This window comes from Haliotis cracherodii, unplaced genomic scaffold (assembly GCF_022045235.1).
Source record: "Haliotis cracherodii isolate W230 unplaced genomic scaffold, xgHalCrac1.p SCAF_12, whole genome shotgun sequence".
Taxonomy (NCBI): domain Eukaryota; kingdom Metazoa; phylum Mollusca; class Gastropoda; order Lepetellida; family Haliotidae; genus Haliotis; species Haliotis cracherodii.
The window spans coordinates 29,320,149-29,337,843 of NW_027266267.1; the positions used below are offsets into that span (position 1 = coordinate 29,320,149).

Genomic DNA, 17,695 nt, shown 5'->3' on the forward strand with positions numbered 1-17,695 from the left:
ACGCAACTCTGCACAGCGAATCTCGGCGCCTTAGGGAAAACGAATAACTTCAGCATTGACGAGTATGGAAATGTTGCAGGTCTGAGGAGACTGAGCATACAGAAAGTCACATCGACGATAGCTTGGGTAAGTCTTTGATTTTTTCTATTGATGTCATTGATTTCCACTTGAAACATTGTATTAACCGATACATTTTTAATATTTTACTGCCGTATTGAAATTATAATATGCAAATATGTATACAGATGTGTGCCTGTGTTCTTTAGTGCATGCGTACGAATATGTGAGTGTATACAAATACAGGACAGATTGAGAAAAATATAATTTTGACATGTTACTTTCTTAGTAACATTTTGCTAAACCTTTTTATAAAATATGAAACAAAGCCATCGACACACTTCTATATAACCATCAAACAGTAGATATCGATATACTCTGACTAATGACTGAAACAACATTACATAATAATAAATACTGTTTCAGTGATGGTGGACAACGTCTGTTACATCGGGTTTCTGGAGGAGGAAGAGCAGGATCTTGGACAAACAGAAGGTCAGATACACTCGTATACAAGGAACCCTTATGCAATTTGTTCACTTACTTAAGTCCAAGTTTCACTTTTCTTTGTTTCGTCAGAATATTGACACAGGATATAATTTGTTACAACAAATATTTTACAAGGAAATACATAATACGCCGTGCTTAGTCTTTTTCCAGGAGTATATGCACGCGGCTGAAGGGACATGACTGCTGTCAAGAAGCTTCTCTTTGTTTCACCGGAGTTGATCATGGAAATATTACCATTGTCTGATCCCACAGAAACACTTAGACACACCACTGTGTTTAGTCCTATATCTGATTGGTATATTTGTTGATATATGTATACATTTCACAACAAAGCTGCATTATGCAATACATTTACTTGTAGTTTTCATCCTGATATATTGTAACCAGCAGGGACCTCCATAATTCAGCTGTTGATGACATCTACAGAGTCAGAGCGCCGGGAAGAAGAGATGTAAGTGTTAAATTGACATTGTATGTATGAGAACGTATACATTTTAATGAACTGTAAACAACTATGCGCACATGAAATCAGTATGGAGTATCGATATAGGATTTGTTTGTTTGTTGTTTAACGCCGCACTCAGCAATATTCCAGCTATATGACGGCGGTCTGTGAATAATCGAGTACATAGCTGGAACATTGCTGAGTGCGGCGTTAAACAACAGCAACAACAACGGTCCAGGCTTTGAACACATATACTAGTCTAAAGCATCTGCTCTTAGTTAAGATTAACCATTTATCAAATTGTGTAAGCCTCGGGTGCATCTTTGCAATTACATGTACCTATTTGAATGGAGCCAATGCATGTTTGTAGGAGTAATCACAAAGGGAAAACGAATAGTGAGTACGGTTTAACGCCGCTTTTAACAGTATTCCAGTTATATCACGGCGTGTCAGCTTAATGTGGGAAGAAAGCCCGAATTGATGCAGGTCTCAGACGTTTACCACTTCGGTGAAACCCACGAGCACGGATATGGTGCTGCCAAACCTAGAAACATAATCCTGGCGAACTGGAATTCGAACCCACAATCATAGGTTTCTGACGTGCACAAGGGACGCAACCCTGCACAGCGAATCTCGGCGCCTTAGGGAAAACGAATAACTTCAGCATTGACGAGTATGGAAATGTTGCAGGTCTGAGGAGACTGAGCATACAGAAAGTCACATCGACGATAGCTTGGGTAAGTCTTTGATTTTTCTCTATTGATGTCATTGATTTTCACTTGAAACATTGTATTAACCGATACATTTTTAATATTTTACTGCCGTATTGAAATGATATGCAAACACATTTATAATATGCAAATATGTATACAGATGTGTGTCTGTGTACTGTAGTGCATGCGTACTAATATGTGAGTGTATACAAATACAGAATGAGAAAAATATAATTTTGACATGTTCCTTTTTTTAGTAACATATAAAATATGAAACAAAGCCATCGACACACTTCTATATAACCATCAAACAGTAGATAACGATATACACTGTTTTCTGATTAATGACTGAAACAACATTACATAATAATAAATACTGTTTCAGTGATGGTGGACAACGTCTGTTACATCGGGTTTCTGGAGGAGGAAGAGCAGGATCTTGGACAAACAGAAGGTCAGATACACTCGTATACAAGGAACCCTTATGCAATTTGTTCACTTACTTAAGTCCAAGTTTCACTTTTCTTTGTTTCGTCAGAATATTGACACAGGATATAATTTGTTACAACAAATATTTTACAAGGAAATACATAATACGCCGTGCTTAGTCTTTTTCCAGGAGTATATGCACGCGGCTGAAGGGACATGACTGCTGTCAAGAAGCTTCTCTTTGTTTCACCGGAGTTGATCATGGAAATATTACCATTGTCTGATCCCACAGAAACACTTAGACACACCACTGTGTTTAGTCCTATATCTGATTGGTATATTTGTTGATATATGTATACATTTCACAACAAAGCTGCATTATGCAATACATTTACTTGTAGTTTTCATCCTGATATATTGTAACCAGCAGGGACCTCCATAATTCAGCTGTTGATGACATCTACAGAGTCAGAGCGCCGGGAAGAAGAGATGTAAGTGTTAAATTGACATTGTATGTATGAGAACGTATACATTTTGATGAACTGTAAACAACTATGCGCACATGAAATCAGTATGGAGTTTTATAAAATGTAAAAATCTTTCGTGAACTAGTCTATATATAGTTAGATAAAAGTAGCACGTGGCTTTATAGTTACGTGTAATGTTTCTGTAGCACAGGGCTGTTTTGTAACGTGTAATGTTTCTGTAGCACAGGGCTGTATTGTAACGTGTAATGTTTCTGTAGCACAGGGCTGTTTTGTAACGTGTAATGTTTCTGTAGCACAGGGCTGTATTGTAACGTGTAATGTTTCTGTAGCACAGGGCTGTATTGTAACGTGTAATGTTTCTGTAGCACAGGGCTGTATTGTAACGTGTAATGTTTCTGTAGCACAGGGCTGTATTGTAACGTGTAATGTTTCTGTAGCACAGGGCTGTTTTGTAACGTGTAATGTTTCTGTAGCACAGGGCTGTTTTGTAACGTGTAATGTTTCTGTAGCACAGGGCTGTTTTGTAACGTGTAATGTTTCTGTAGCACAGGGCTGTTTTGTAACGTGTAATGTTTCTGTAGCACAGGGCTGTTTTGTAACGTGTAATGTTTCTGTAGCACAGGGCTGTATTGTAACGTGTAATGTTTCTGTAGCACAGGGCTGTATTGTAACGTGTAATGTTTCTGTAGCACAGGGCTGTATTGTAACGTGTAATGTTTCTGTAGCACAGGGCTGTTTTGTAACGTGTAATGTTTCTGTAGCACAGGGCTGTTTTGTAACGTGTAATGTTTCTGTAGCACAGGGCTGTATTGTAACGTGTAATGTTTCTGTAGCACAGGGCTGTATTGTAACGTGTAATGTTTCTGTAGCACAGGGCTGTTTTGTAACGTGTAATGTTTCTGTAGCACAGGGCTGTATTGTAACGTGTAATGTTACAACATAACATTGCTGTATTGTTACACGTAATGTTCCGTTAGCACGTGGCTCTATGGAACTGAAATGATTCCATGCAACATAGTCGTATTGTCACATGTAATGTTTCAGTAGCACGTGACTGTATTGTTACGTGTAATGTTTCAAGAACACATGGCTGTAATGTTACGTATAATGTTTCGGTAGCGCGTGGCTGTACTGTTTCGTATAATGTTTCAATATCACGTGGCTGTATTGTTACATGTAATGTTTCAAGAACACATGACTATAATGTTACGTATAATGTTTCGGTAGCGCGTGGCTGTACTGTTTCGTATAATGTTTCAATATCACGTGGCTGTATTGTTACGTGTAATGTTTCAAGAACACATGGTTGTAATGTTACGTATAATGTTTCAATATCACGTGGCTGTATTGTTACATGCAATGTTTCAAGAATACATGGCTGTAATGTTACGTATAATGTTTCGGTAGCGCGTGGCTGTACTGTTTCGTATAATGTTTCAATATGACGTGGCTGTATTGTTACGTGTAATGTTTCAAGAACACATGGTTGTAATGTTACGTATAATGTTTCGGTAGCGCGTGGCTGTACTGTTTCGTATAATGTTTCAATATGACGTGGCTGTATTGTTACATGTAATATTTCAAGAACACATGGCTGTATTGTTACATGTAATATTTCAAGAACACATGGCTGTAATGTTACGTATAATGTTTCGGTAGCGCGTGGTTGTACCGTTTCGTATAATGTTTCAATATCACGTGGCTGTATTGTTACATGTAATGTTTCAAGAACACATGACTATAATGTTACGTATAATGTTTCGGTAGCGCGTGGCTGTACTGTTTCGTATAATGTTTCAATATCACGTGGCTGTATTGTTACGTGTAATGTTTCAAGAACACATGGTTGTAATGTTACGTATAATGTTTCGGTAGCGCGTGGCTGTACTGTTTCGTATAATGTTTCAATATCACGTGGCTGTATTGTTACATGTAATATTTCAAGAACACATGGCTGTATTGTTACATGTAATATTTCAAGAACACATGGCTGTAATGTTACGTATAATGTTTCGGTAGCGCGTGGCTGTACTGTTTCGTATAATGTTTCAACATCACGTGGCTGTATTGTTACATGTAATGTTTCAGTAGCACTCAAGATGGCCATACAGGGAGCGAGGATGAAACGCTTGGTTAGTTTACTTTTAGGTACTTTCTTTGAATTAATTTGTGTTTCTCCCTTTTGCGTTTCCGTATTCATTTTACATCCTCAATAGTAGATAGCATTACTTTAATGTTATTTCCTGTTTTGATTTTCAATATCAGCTTTATTCATGGTTGATTCGGGAATAATACAGGGAAACTCAAACCAGTTATCTTTCTGGTACGTTTATTCACATGCAGCTGTTGTTCATGCTGCAACATACCGAAGTGAAAGTTTAAAATCAATTGAACATATTTGACATCAATTACAGGTTAATAATACTAGCGAGATAGAACTAATCCTTACAAAATGTTGCTGTGTGTTATGATTCTGATGCTATGACATCATGATTCTATCATCTATTAACACGATTTCTCTATTTTTCTTTTTATCTTTGGATCACATCAATTGCAACAGGAAAGTGTCCAGTAGCTAAACGAATGTTTGTTGTTTGAAAGCTAGACTAGTTAAGAAAACACACATTATTTTGCTGTTTTTAACCTAGGTTTACCATACTTTTGAAATCTTTGAAATAGTCAGTCCTCTGACCACAGTCCACAGTGTTGTTTTTTTGGTCATTCTAACAAGCCTAAAAGTGCTTCATTTATCGTTGAATTTCAACGTTGGATTACAAAATATCTTTGTTTTTAGTGATGGTCGACAATGTATGTTACGTCGGCTTTGACGATGTGGAGAAGATTCATTGCCATAAAGACGGTAAAGTATACAATATTCGATTGTTCTTGTTGGGTTCTCAGGGAGGAACGACAAACGCGGGAGTAGGGAGACGAGCCTGCCACTTGACCGGCTGTTTATTCAGACTGTCGCATGTTACATAACAGCACGTGATTGCGCTTACCTGCAACTAATCGCATTACAAGAGCGGACATCTGTTGGCCTGTCATAATATTATACACTAGCTAGTTTAAAACTACTGCGTTTCAATTACAGATATTACATCCGCCCCTCCTAAATTTAAGTTACTTTGAAACCAAAATTATAATCTTTGATAAACAACATAGTCCACGGGACTTCATAAAGTATAAGTAACTTAACAATGTACACTGACTCTTGTAAAGTACTAATAACCCTGATAACTTGACAAGTCACAGTCTTAATGAAAACACTGTTAAAGTAGAAAGTGAAATTCAACTAAACTGAGCTTTTTTTCGACACATAATAATACTGATAACCTGCTGAAGTATTATAGTCCTGATACAAGTAACTGTAATTCACACAGCTAAATCAAATGCCACCTTGACACATAGTTCACTGCAAATGACAATCACAGTTCACTCAAATGTCACTTCGACACAAAGTCCCTCAGATAAGACGGTTGCTGCTTCACTCTGGTTGAACGACGAAGTATGGGTGCTACAGGCGATGTCACTACCGGCGTTTCCTCCCCCGGTTCAGACATATCTGGTACACTTGAAACATCCCCTTGGAAACTTTCCTCATGGGAATCTACCTGTGATGTGTCAGGTAAGTCTGATTCATACTCCTCCCTTCGTGAAGACTGTGATTCTAGCGGAGTGTCTGAACGTTCAATCACGTCCCTTCGGGGTGAAGATAAAGACATCCTGCGTCTGACATGATCCACATGCCTTCTGACCAATCTTCCATCCGTTAACTTGATGATGTACGACAATGGACCAGTTACACTATCAACTTGTCCACTAATCCACTTTGGACCTGAAGCAAAGTTCTTAACCCACACCGAGCCATTCACTTGGAATGCCCTACATTTCTTTAGAGCTGACTGATCCACAAGTTTTCTCTGGTTCTTTTTCACCTTTGAGGTAAGGTTTGGAAACATCAAGTCCAATCGCGAACGCAATCTGCGTCCAAAAAACAACATTGAAGGTGATACACCAGTTGTAGACTGTGGTGTAATTCTATAAGAAAATAGTAACCTATGTAGTTGAGTTGCAACTGTGTCACCAGTTGTCTTATTTAATCCATCTTTTATTATTTGAACCGCCCTTTCCGCTAAGCCATTCCCAGCCGGGTGATGAGGGGATGTTGTCACATGTTCAACTCCATTTCTGGACATAAATGTAGCAAATTCTTCCCCAACAAAAGCTGTAGCATTATCAGTTACAATAATTTCTGGTATGCCATAAGCTGCAAACATCCGACGCAGCTGGTTTATGGTAGCCTTTGCATTTGACGACGACATAGGTGCACATTCGATCCACTTGGAGTAGGCGTCAATCACTATAAGAAACATGCTACCCATGAATGGACCAGCATAATCCATATGCAGTCTTTGCCAAGGTTGAGAAGGATACTCCCAAGGGTGTAGGGGAGCTACACTCGGACAATTCCTGTCTTCCTGGCAGGAATCACAACTGTTTACTGTTGTTGCTATGTCAGCATCTAGATGCGGCCACCAAACATAGCTTCGGGCCAAGCCCTTCATCCTGGTGATTCCTAGGTGGGACTGATGCAACTCTGACAATATGACAGATCTGAGTTTCAATGGAATGATGACCCTCGAACCTCTAAATAAGCATCCATCCATCACACTAAGTTCAGAACGAACTCTGTAGTACGGCTCATAGTGGTCATCCAACTTGTCACGCTGAGGCCAACCTCGGATCACAAATTCTCGAACAATAGACAATGTTCGGTCCTTGCCAGTCTGGATACTTATGTCTGTAGACTTCAGAGGGCATGTGTCCAATTCCTGAAGCATTAGGACTGTCATGTCTTCTATAGGCTTCCCTGAGTCAGGCGCTGGCGACCTGCTCAATGCGTCTGGATTGGTATGATGTGTACCTTTCCTGTGTACAATTTTATAGTCATATGCAGTCAACAACACTGACCATCTCTGAACTCTTGGAGACACCATCTGTAGCACTGGATTATTCTCATTGAATAATGACACCAACGGCTTGTGATCTGTCACGATTTGGAAATGAACATAAACATACTTATGAAACTTTCGCAGTCCAAAGATCACACTCAGTCCTTCACGATCAAGTTGAGAATAATTCTGCTCCGCCTTAGTCAGTGTCCTTGAAGCAAAACTTATAGGTCTCTCCGAACCATCAGGCAGTTGGTGAGCCAACACAACACCTACTCCGTAGGGGGATGCATCACACTGCAGTAAAAGTGGTTTGGAGCTGTCAAAATGAATCAAGACACCCGAAGACTGAAGAAAGTTCTTCGACTTCTCAAACGTTTTTTGTTGAGATGTACTCCATGACCATTTCACTTTTTTTTTGTAGCAACTTGTACAAGGAGGAGCGAGTGTCAGGCAGATTTGGCAGAAATCCATGGTAGTAGTTCCGAATACCAAGATAAGCTCTTAATTCTTTCACATTTTCAGGGACCTTAACTTCCTGAATTGCAGCAATCTTTTTCTCCACTGGATGCAAACCTTCGCTGTCAAGTCTATAGCCAAGATATTCAACTTCATCAAGATATTCAACTTCATCAGCCATAAAGACACACTTGTTTCTTCTCAAACGTAATCCTGCTTCTGACAATCGATGAAGTACTTCATCCAGAATACGAAGATGCTCACTGTCGTCGATTCCAGAGTTTATGATATCGTCGAGATAACCCGCTGAGTAATCGAGTCCCTGTAGTATACTTTCAATCATCCGTTGAAAGATAGCGGGTGCCGAAGATACTCCAAATGGCAATCTTGTGTACCTAAAGAGTCCTTTGTGGGTGTTAATCACGACATATTTTCGGGATTCTTCATCCAACTATTGATATGCATGACTCATGTCAAGTTTGGTGAACTTTACACCAACAGATAGCTTCGTGCACAAATCTTCCAACGTTGGTATTGGATATTGCTCCAATTTTGAAAACTGATTCACTGTCAGTTTAAAATCTCCACAAATCCTGACAGAAGAATCAGGTTTAATGACTGGCACAATGGGACACGCCCACTCAGAATGCTTGACTGGCTCAATAATGCCTCCACTCAGCAAGCGATCAAGTTCAACTTCTATCTTCTGACGTAATGCATACGGCACAGATCTAGGTTTGAAAAACTTCGGAGTTGCATCTTTATCCACGTAGATGTGAGCTTGGAATCCCTTAAGTGTTCCAAGACCCTTCTCAAAAACAGCTGAGTGTCGTTCAAGAACATCATTTAGTGTCAAATCTGTAGATTTCATAAGGTTCACCGAAACATCCCTCAGGTCAAAGTTCAAAGGCTGTACCCATGTAAGACCTAGAAGATTGGAACCATTACCCTTGGCTATGGAAATCGGTAAGGAGTAAGATCTCTCCTCGTAAGATACATCCACAGTAGTATAACCGTTCAAATCTACTTTCTGTCCAGTATAACTTCGCAGGGGTACTTGTGATGTGTACAATGTCGATGACTGAAGGCCAATTCTTTGAGCCGTCTGCTCATTCACAATGGTCACTGGGCATCCCGTGTCAACCTCAAAAGTCACTGGTGTGCCATTAACATCCACTGTAATGTAGTAGGGGTTTGGGTAGTTTCAATCACCTTTAGCCGAAGGCTGAGTACTAACATGAAACAGCGAGTTCTCAAACAAGTCTTCCACACTAGCACTGCTGTTACCTGGGCCACACGAGTACAGCATTCACTTTCTGTCTTCCCTTGAATTTAGCCTTAGAATTCTGTTTCTGCGGAATTGATTCTTCTGATCTGCAGACTCGCACAATATGGCCACGTTTTCCACACTTATGACACTTCTCATTCTTATAAAAACACATGTGTGGAGCATGAGTAGTTTTTCCACATCTAAAACAAGGTTTGTTATTTCCAGATCCAACATGAGGCCTCTGGTCTTTGGTACATTGTGCTGATGGTTTACTGCGAAACTTGTGTACTGAATGTCCCACAGTTTTATCACCGTGAAGATCCTGTAGATTCTTGCCTGCCGCCTCAATTGCGTTAGCAATTTTCAATGCACTACTAAATGTTAGAGCAGTCTCTGACAACAACTTTTTCTGAATATTGTCATCACAAATACCACACACTAACCTGTCAACTTTCTCAATTCGGCGACATAAGCAGCTACACTTTCACCAGCCTTCCTATTCCGTGAATGAAATTTAAATCTCTGTACAATTTCCGATGGTTTTGGCTTGAAATGTTCTTTCAATAAAACCACCAGCTGGTCAAACGTTTTCTCGCTAGGTTTCATGGGCTGAACCAATGCTCTTATCAACTGACAGTATGCTTTTCTGTTTGTCTTCGTCTGTAATTCCGTTTGCCACGAAAACATATGTCAGTATCTCACACTATTCCTCCCATGTCGACTTCTTTGGATTAAATTCAAACAATCCACAAACTAAACCCGTGGTAGCCATAATCTCTGAGCTGAAGATAGTGACGGTTATAATGCCTCAAAAGGAGCGAAACAAAAGTCAATGTTCATCTATACCGCTTCTCCCACTTCACACTGACGGGTGAAACAAAAGTCAATGTTCATCTATACCGCTTCTCCCACTTCACACTGACGAGTGAAACAAAGGTCAGCAGACCACGTGCTCTTGGCTAACACACTCGTCGCAACGAACACACCTTGTCAATGTACCGTCAAACAGCCAGATAAACGTACTAAAATTCCTTTACATATACTTCATAGCTACCTTGGATCCCATCCTCGTCGCCAAAATGTTGGGTTCTCAGGGAGGAACGACAAACGCGGGAGTAGGGAGACGAGCCTGCCACTTGACCGGCTGTTTATTCCGACTGTCTCATGTTACATAACAGCACGTGATTGCGCTTACCTGCAACTAATCGCATTACAAGAGCGGACATCTGTTGGCCTGTCATAATATTATACACTAGCTAGTTTAAAACTACTGCGTTTCAATTACAGATATTACAGTTCTATTTCTTTTAAATTTTTCGCTGAGGGATAGCTAGACAGGAGACTGGAGAACAATGACGGAAATCGTAAAACATGGAAATGAATTCGACGTTTGTGAGGAAGACAATATGACTCCAACCAATACCCCGTGAAAAATATACTCTTCAAAAAAGAAACTTGACACTGACTTTCAAAATGTAATATAATGCGATTGTTTCAAAATAGGACACAGAAACCATTATTGAAACACTGTTTTAAGATCAATGTACACAATGTTCAAAACATTAATCGTGTCACCTAGACAGACACACGTACACGATACAGTTAATGTCACAGGGGTACAGAAAATGTCAGTATCGGTTGTGCCCACCACGAGCATCAATCACTTCTTGACACCGACGACCCATAGATGCAATCAAGTTGTCATTAACGCGCTGTTGGATGTGCTGCCATGCATGCTGAAGTGCATCAAGAAGCGCCGGAAGTGTTTGGGGCGGTGGATTCCTTCTGCGAACGCGTCGATCCAACTCGTGCCACAGATGCTCAATCGGGGACAAATCTGGTCACAGGGCTGGCCAAGGTAATGTCTGGATGTTGTTGTGCTGTAAGAAGTCCTGACAAACACGTGCAATATGCGGTCGAGCGTTGTCCTGCTGGAACTGTCCGCCATGAACGTTGACGTGAGGAAGAACGTAAGGCTGTAGGATCAAGTCTCTGTAACGCACACCTGTTAATGCACCTGCCACATGCACGAGAGGCGTCCTACCACCTTGATGAATTCCGGCCCATACCATGACACTCCCGCCGCCAAATGGGACCACCTGCTGCACACAGTTGGGGGCGTAACGTTCACCCCGACGTCTGTAGACACGTGCGCGCCCATCAGCACGTGTGAGTAGGAAACGTCAGTAAACAGTACATTTCTCCACCTTGCACGTGCCCATCTAACCCTCTGTTGGCACCAAAGCAGACGGTCCGCCAGATGACGTTGGGTCAATACATGACGTCGAACAGGTCTCTGTGCAAAAAGTCCAGCCTCCCTCAGTCTGTTGCGTACCGTTTGATCTGATATTCTGCGTACCCCAGGGATCTGTGTGGTTGTAGACGTGGCTGTGGCAGTGCGGTCTCGGAGGTGTCGCAGCCGGATGTATCGATCTTGTGCTTGGGTTGTCACCCTTGGTCTTCCTGACCTTGGTCTGTCGTCAACTCTGTTGGTGTTGTTGTATTGGGTCCACGGTGCGGAGATTGTCTGTCTGAATACGCCAAAGTGCCTGGCCACTTCTTGCTGAGTTGCTCCAGCTTGTTATCTCCCAACGGCGTTGTTCTGTTGAGCTGCATTCAGTCTTGGCATTCTGTCACCGCCTCTACTGCCGTTATAAGGACTGTATAAACAGCCGTTGATGTGGATTTTAATACCCATTCAGCAGGGGTGCCTGCATACCTAAATGCATGATCCTGTGCTGCACGTTTTTTACAGGCGGTTGCTTTTGGATGAAGCTGTAAAATTGATCCCCAAACGCTACATTTATGTGCTTTGCATGTGTTTTCGCGAATTATAGACACATCGTCTTTCTGTTTGACTTATTTGGTTCTCATTTAATGTAATTATTTTAGATATTTGGCAAAAAGTGGTTTTACATCTATGTCAAGTTTCTTTTTTTTAAGAGTATATATGAAAAATATTACTCCAACCAGAACCCATTGCAAAACGTATGAACAATATGACCCCAACCATCACTGTGTGAAAGACGAATGGACAATATGACCCCAACCAGAACCCAGAGAAGAACGACTGAGCAATACAATGTCTAAAAAACTAGTAAGTAGAGGATAAAATCCGTTATCTGTTTAATGATTATATCTGTCTCCCTGTCCCAGCAAAACGTATCAGTATATTTGGTAGATTTTCTGGTGGCGTAGCACTGTACATAAGAAACACATATGCTCACTACTTCAAGAGAATTCACCCAGAATGGGAAAACTGTGTGTTTGTAAGCTTATTAGACTGTAGAGAACCCGTTATTTTAGGAGGAATATATATACTGCCAGAAAATTCCCCATTGTATGAAAATCCTAAAGGTAATGGTATTTAAGAGCTTGATGATAAAATAGCTGCCATTAAGTCCGAACATGATAGTGACATAGACCTACTCCTATTTGGGGATTGAACGCTCGAGTTGCACTGCAGGATGATTTTATTATTGAAAGTGAAGAAGATGTAGATTTGCTGAATCTAGGGGAAATGTATAGCTCTGATTTATTTTGTATGCCTAGAACTTCTCAGGATGAAAAAGTAAATAAGTTTGGTTTATCCCTTCTTTACATCTGTAAACTTTGGGGTATCCATATAGTTAATGGAAGAAAGCTTGGGGGCAGTGAGGGGTGTTTTACATTTATCGGCTTTAATGGTATGAGCTTGATAGACTATTTTATAGCATTAACTACTGTAATTGCTCATATTACCAACATGTTTGTGCATAGTCGTACAGAGAGTGATCACTTACCAATATCATGCCATTTTAGTTATTGTCCAAATTAATTACCTCAGTATCCCAAAGATAACGTACATACAACAAGTATCCCAAGATATATTTGGGAAGAAGGTGGAAAACAGCAATTTAATGCCAATTTTTCTTCGGATAAAGTACAATCAATTATTCAGAAATTCTCTAACTTAGTAAATGAGAACATAGATGAAGCTGCAGATGAATTAACTAATCTATTTTATGTTGCAGGATCTCATTTTGAGAAAGTAAGAAAAGTACAATCAGATTCATTTCAGGTTCATGATCAACCTCAGTGTTTCGATAATGAATGTAATGTATTTAAAAAGTTGAAATACAGCTGTTTGCATAATCTTCGAACAACAAAAAGTCCCCTAAATTTGAGGTTGTACCTTGAGTCTAAAAGAAATTTTAGACAATTATGTCGTGAAAAACAAGACTGTTTTAAGCAAAAAACGATTGAGTCCATAAATTCTGCCCTACTAACTAAAACTGCCAAACTTTCTGGAGTAGTGTTAAACGTTTATTACAGTACCGCAGTCGAAAATCTGGGGTGCCACCGTCTGTATGGGTTACTTACTTTCATGAACTTTTAAATCCTGAACAAGTTTCTGATAATTAGTTTGATAAATCTGTTGCAGATTTTATCAGACATCATGATCCTCTAAATTGTGAGAAATGTAACGATACTGAGGTGCTTTCAGATATGATAACAGATGAGGAAATAAAACAAGTATTGAAAACTTTAAAATTAGGTAAGGAATACCACCCGAGTTTTACAAATATTGCATGAATATCGCCCCATATTTAAATATACGTTTCAATGCCATTTTAAAGACAGGGACTTTCCCTTGTGCCTGGAATATTGGCCTTATAATTCCTTTGTATAAATCTGGTGTGTCAACAAATCCTAACAATTATAGAGGAATATCCCTCCTAAATGTAATGGGAAAAATATTTACTTCTGTTGTTGAACATAGACTTAGATACTGGGCTGAAATCAACGAGATGTTATCGGAATCCAAAGCTGGATTTAGAGAGGATCATTCAACAACTGATAATATTTTTGTTTTGCAGGCGTTGTGTCAAAAGTATTTAAGAAAACCAAAACATCGCTTTTATGCCGCCTTTATAGATTTTAAAAAGGCGTTCGATTTTGTTGATAGAAAGAAACTGTTGTTTGTACTTCTCCAAAAAGGCGTTCATGGTAAAATGTATAAAGTTATTGAAAATATGTATAAAAATGTTTGTGCATGTGTGAAGATAAATGATAGCAGATCGGATGTTTTTAACACCTCTTGTGGTGTAAGACAGGGCTGTATGTTGAGCCCATTATTTTTTATCCTCTTTATTAATCAATTAGTGTCTGAAATTGAGGCAAGTGAATGCCGGGGCATGTTTGTTAGTGAAGTTATTGAAACAATTAAGCTGCTGCCCTTTGCAGATGATGTCCTACTTGCAGACTCCGTGACAGAATTGCAAAGAAAATTAGATATATTAGAATTATTTTGCAATAAATGGGCAATGGAGGTAAATATGGAAAAATCAAATATTATTGTTTTCAGAAACGGTGGGTATCTAAAAAAAGTGGAAAAATGGTTTTATAAATCTATGGAAATGGCAGCATCTTCACATTATAAATACCTGGGCATTATATTTTCTTCCAGGTTAATCTGGTCTAAAGCTTATGAGACTATTTCATTACAAGCTAGAAAGTCATGTTTTCCGTTATTTCAACTTATGAAAACTTATCCAGATATATCTTTGAAGACAATTGTTGCTTTGTTTGATTCAAAAATTGCACCCATTCTATATTATGGCAGTGAAATTTGGGGATATACATACAGAGGATCTATAGAAAGAGTACAAAGTTTATTTTTTAAAAGATTTTTGAAACTGGGAAAACAAGCACCTTCAAGTGCCGTTTTGGGCGAAGTTGGCCGTTATAACCTATGTATAAATTATTTTAGCAGGTGTCTAAAATATTGGTGTAGACTTATTCGTATGAATCCGAAGCGTTACCCTATGCCTGTTATAAAATGTTCCAGTCACACGATGCGATTGGGGCTTTGAACTGGGTTTCACATGTCAGGATGTTGTTATTTCAAACAGGTTTTGGTTATGTCTGGATTGCTCAGGATTGTGGAAGCACGAAGGGTTTCATAACTATGTTTAAACAGAGATGTGTAGATATGGAGATACAGAAATGGTTTCAAAAGATTACCAGCTCACATTTCCTGTCACATTATAATTCATACAAGTCATTACTAGCGCCAGAGATGTATATCACATCGGGTGTTTTAGATAAAGACTTGATCTGTGTATTAGCTAAGTTCCGCACTCTTTCGCATAGTTTGAAAATACAAAAACTGCGTTATAGTAAAAATAATGCGAACACAAATGTTGACCAGCTGATGCTATACTGTGACCAGTGTGATGAATTAGTTGTTGAGGACGAGTACCATTTTGTACTAGTCTGTTCATACTATAAGCAAAGTAGAAATACATTTATTCCACAATATTACCATAAACATCCTTCTCGTCAAAAATTAATTGAACTAATGTCCTCTACAACACATTCAACAATCAAAGGTCTTGCTTTGTACCTAAATAGAAATTTGAAAATCACAAGAAACAAACAAACATAACTTTTGTATGTGAATTTATCTGATCAAAATGGCAAGATACTGATTTTAATGTGAATATCAATATGCTTTTCGAAAGCTAAATACATGACATGTATGTTTTCAGACCACCGAGTTCCAGGACACCATAAGGTTCAGACACATGGCAACTGTTCAGACACGAATATGTAAGATATCCTTGATGATGCATTGACGCAGTCACCCTGGCTGTAAAAGACAACTACAACATCCCTGCAATGTTCCAAGCCGCCGACAACTGGTATATCATTAGAAGAAAATTATCTACCAGGAAATAATACTCAGCATCAAGATCTGACAATGCTCGGTAACGTGTATGCACACATACACATGTATCTATGTTCTTAACAACGTAAAGGTATATACTACTACTAATAATAATAATAATAATAATAATAATAATAATAATAATAATGATAATAAAAAAATAATAAAAATAATCTTTGTGTCAAACTGTAATATGTGTTAACCGACAAATGCGCGTTACATTGAGCACCTCCATAAGATGTGGATGGGCGTTACATGCAAGATGAAAGTGTAACATGTATACATGCATGTGCTATTGAAGGAACAGTCCTCTTCATAACAATATTTCTCACCTCCCTATTTACAGTGTGTTAATGACAACATTTATTTCCAAGTAATCAATGTGAAACTTACGTTAGTACACAAGAGTTATTGCACTGAATAATAAGTAATCCCACTGGCCAGTTAATCAGTTTACTTGCATTGACATGCAGCATGCAGCACAGCGACATTTCCTGTAATCCTAGCAACTTGAACAAGCTCCATGCACCGCGTGTGTCAAGTGTTGCCGTTCACAGCGGATGTCAGTGAGCTGTATCGCTTCCCCTTAGTGGCAGATAAAAGTAGCTTGTTCATTTGAAGCCTGGGATGAACATAAGTAAGTTAACAGATTAAATTGTTAATCGCTGCGTTCAGAGGTACTTCCGAAAATAACAGTTTTCTTTTCAACTTCAATTGACCTTCAATTACTAAGCTTCCGCAAGGATGCATTCCATGGCAACGCCAACGCGTTTTGGGGGGACGTTGCATGGGATATCCTAGTGGCGAAAGCCATTCGCCGAAGAATTCGATCCCACGAAATGATATCAATGTGTAAAGCCCGTTTCTGGTGTCCCACGCCGAGATATTGTTGGAATATTACCAAACGCATCATAAAACTCACTCACACGCTAATGTGTTTCATTCACTCAGACGGTCTATACAGGTGAGTTGATGCATGTATGTATACGATTAGCATCAGTACACCTCTGAGAGTTCAAATGATGACAGTGAAAAGTGTTCTGGTTATTTCACGCAATCTTCGTTTTAAATGAACAACCTCTCTGAAGAAATAAATTGAACAAAACTACTCTCCAATATTCGTCAGATTGTCACTAAACGTTCAAGACCAAGACAACGTCACACTGATATGCGCGGCCAACACCTGTATAGAAATAGAGAAATAATCTTCTAGCCACGTTTATCCTCTACTGGAAGTAATGTTATTCCTAAGAACAATGAATACTGTGATTATTTAAAAATTTAAACAGCCTGAGTTGTGATTGAACAATACACAGCGTTACTCTGTGGGTAAGCAACAGACACAATGTTTGCTGTGCAGTTTGACAAGTTGGAGCATGTTTATAGCGGACTGGGGCTGGTCGCGTAGAGTAAATGGATGGGTAACAGTGTTGGTTGCGTAGAATAGGTGGGTGGGTGATTGTGCGGCTCCAGAACTCCTTAGAGTTTCTAAGGGTTCGGCCTAAAGGACACGATCAGGCACAGCGAATTCCGTCTCCTTAGACGACTGGGCTAAGTGTGTGAGTCCGCTTCATAAAAAAACGATATATCTGAAAATATTTATTCTTGCAAAATAATATTATTGACGTGCAGGATTGACGCGACGATTCCCGAAACA

General features: G+C 39.3%; 1 protein-coding gene across 1 annotated transcript; it reads left to right on the plus strand.

The window, feature by feature from the left end:
• The first annotated feature begins 513 nt into the window (after positions 1–513).
• On the plus strand, positions 514–15,924 carry LOC139457270 (uncharacterized). Its single transcript, XM_071238676.1, has 8 exons — positions 514–552; positions 955–1,018; positions 1,703–1,749; positions 2,111–2,179; positions 2,582–2,645; positions 4,731–4,774; positions 5,437–5,502; positions 15,860–15,924. The coding sequence occupies exons 2-8, from the start codon at positions 981–983 to the stop codon at positions 15,922–15,924; spliced, it is 393 nt and encodes a 130-aa protein (XP_071094777.1). The 5' UTR covers positions 514–552; positions 955–980.
• The last annotated feature ends 1,771 nt before the right edge of the window (positions 15,925–17,695 follow it).